This window comes from Haplochromis burtoni, unplaced genomic scaffold, assembly GCF_018398535.1.
Source record: "Haplochromis burtoni strain Fernald_Lab_line unplaced genomic scaffold, NCSU_Asbu1 Contig_637, whole genome shotgun sequence".
NCBI classification, from domain to species: Eukaryota; Metazoa; Chordata; class Actinopteri; order Cichliformes; family Cichlidae; genus Haplochromis; species Haplochromis burtoni.
The window spans coordinates 61,696-64,159 of record NW_024582998.1 but is presented as its reverse complement, the minus strand read 5'-3'; the positions used below and the strand labels follow the sequence as shown (position 1 = coordinate 64,159).

At 41.6% G+C, this 2,464-nt stretch overlaps 1 protein-coding gene across 1 annotated transcript in view; it reads right to left on the bottom strand.

Annotated features, from left to right (window-relative positions):
- The window catches only part of LOC106632482, a 20,425-nt gene extending 18,662 nt beyond the window's left edge, over positions 1-1,763 (bottom strand). The window contains exon 1 of the mRNA XM_042214992.1: positions 1-1,763. Within this exon, the coding sequence (XP_042070926.1) occupies positions 1-219 (219 nt within the window). The 5' untranslated portion in view covers positions 220-1,763.
- Between the last annotated feature and the right edge of the window lie 701 nt (positions 1,764-2,464).

The following is a 2,464-nucleotide window of genomic DNA, read 5'->3' as shown; positions in this document are numbered from 1 at the left end:
CTCAAAATTGTTGATGACCTCAGAGTGAACGCAGTCTCCATGTGCTCGGAATAAGTGCCGCTTGTAACCAGAGTACGTGTGAAAGATAAATGAACATCCAGGCTCTCCACAGGTCAAACGTAAAAACTTTCCTGGGTACAAACCATGCTGGAACTTCAAATGTCTAAATAACACTGAGCAACTTGTGTGGTGTATCTTGCAAATGTAACAGATGAACATTTCCAGTCAAAGTGCTGAATAGTGGATATCTTTAAACCGTACAGTGAAGACTTCCTCTTGTTTCATTGACCCGAGGACTGTCCTTCACGCTGCCAACATCAATGCCATACACGGTGGTCTGGATGAATGTGTAGAAGTTGTCCAATGCCTTATCAAAGGACACGGCAAATTAAAAAATGTGCCTTGAAAAGTTTTGCCTTGTCAAAACCTGCATCTCCCATCTGTGTCACACAGGGAATGACCTTTTGATCTAGGACAGTAAAACTTGGTAGAAACTTTGGATGATGTTCTTTCTTTCTCCAACCCACAGGACGAATGGCTGAGTGGGGCCAGCCTTAAGAAAGCCTCTGTGCTACCTCCCACCTGATGGAGAGAAAGAAACCAAGTGATTCACATTAAACAAAATTGATAATCTGATGTTGAGGCATTGCTGTTTGAAATTATGACAATATTAAAATGTTTCACTCCTGCGCACAATTATTTTTGTTTCAATGTGTACATTTAGTTTTAATAGAAATAATAATGTCCGTCCTGCAACACCAAGCTGTCTGGGATAGATACATCTGCTGCAGGTTGGATCACCTTGCCATCTTAACCCTTGAGCATCCCTCAAAATTTATACCCATTGTCCCTTCGTACCCAAAATGGTCCCCTGACAAAAGGTGATATAGCAATATCATATATGAATTTTTTTTCTGATTTTTTTCACATCAGATCTTTTAAACAACTTCAGACCTAACCACAGATATAAAGTTTTTCATTATTTTTTAAATATTTTTTAGGTTTTTATGGCTTTATTGTCATAAAGACCCCTGTTTATTTTTTTGGGGCGGGAACCCATAATATCCAATATTTTCAAAAAATTAGTTGCAACTGGAAATATTTGGCATGAGGTTATTAGAGCCTTGAATAGGTAAATAATTCATAACAACATTGATTTGGATGCATTATTATTTTTGGAACAATAACACTTTATTGCAAAAAAACCAAACTGAACTGACCTGAACAAACTCAACAACAAACTAAGCAAAGATGTAATTTACATTATCATACATAGCATGAACCACAAGATGGTTAGATTTTGCAGACAGGACATATCTTATATATATATATCTTTGCAGCAGTTACGATAATAATGTGCTGTTTGCACGATGAGCACTGCTGCTCTTTCTCAGCAAGAGCCTCCCCGAAATTGACCGTGCGCTTTGTGTTGTCCGTGCGCGCGTCTGTGCATTTCGTGGCGTCTGTGCAGAAATGACTCGCAAGACAAGGCTGCAAACTATTCTCACAGACTTCAAATGTGCACTTGAATCCAAGAAAGATCATCGTCTATCTTATTGGATAGACGATGATCTTTTTCTGTCTCTCCCTCCTGTTCTGTTCCTGTGCCACAGGGAAACTGAACTGACCTGAACAAACTCAACAACAAACTGAACAAAGATGTAATTTACATTTTATAGCACGAACCTCTAGATGGATGGATTTTGCAGACAGGACATATCATACCATTTACAGCAGTTACGATAATAACCCGCTGTTTGCACGATGAGGGGGGGGGGATTTTGAAATATCTCTCCTTGGGAGTTCCAAAGTACCAGCCTTTGGAAGGGGAGTCAGGGGTTTGATTCTTGACCAGGGTGTCTGTATCCAATAAGGGATTGGATACCCTCGGGTAGCCCGCCCCCCATGCTGACCAAGCCTACCTTGGATGTGAGGTAGGCTGAAGCCATACCAGCTTGGACATCGCCTGGATTAACAAGGTCCACATCAGGTGTTGAGGAACCAGGACACACTGATGCGAAGTTGGCTACTGGAACAAGAAGGCACAAAGGGGCAAGAGATGAGAATAGGTTTGCTGTTACTACTATGCAAGCAGTGGGGGCTACACGAATAGGATGTGGGACTTGTGGAATCTTCGATACCCAGCATCCAGACTGATGGCGAAACAATTGCTTGCGTATCAAGTGTGATGGAAGAAGGAGAGCTGAGTGCGAGAAGAACTGATCTGAAAGATAGGATCATAGCAAAGCTTGAAACCTGGACCCTTCTGTAGCTAGTTACTAGGATTGCATGAAGTACCATCTGAAGATGTACTAGTTGGTGTGAATGAAGCACTATGTACAATACCTACTGCGACCATTACCGAAACTAACCAGCTGATTTACACCACAGCAGCAGTGATGAGCGAGATGCTTGGCTATAAGATGAATAGCCACAAGGAGCAGTACCCTCCATGAAGAAGGAG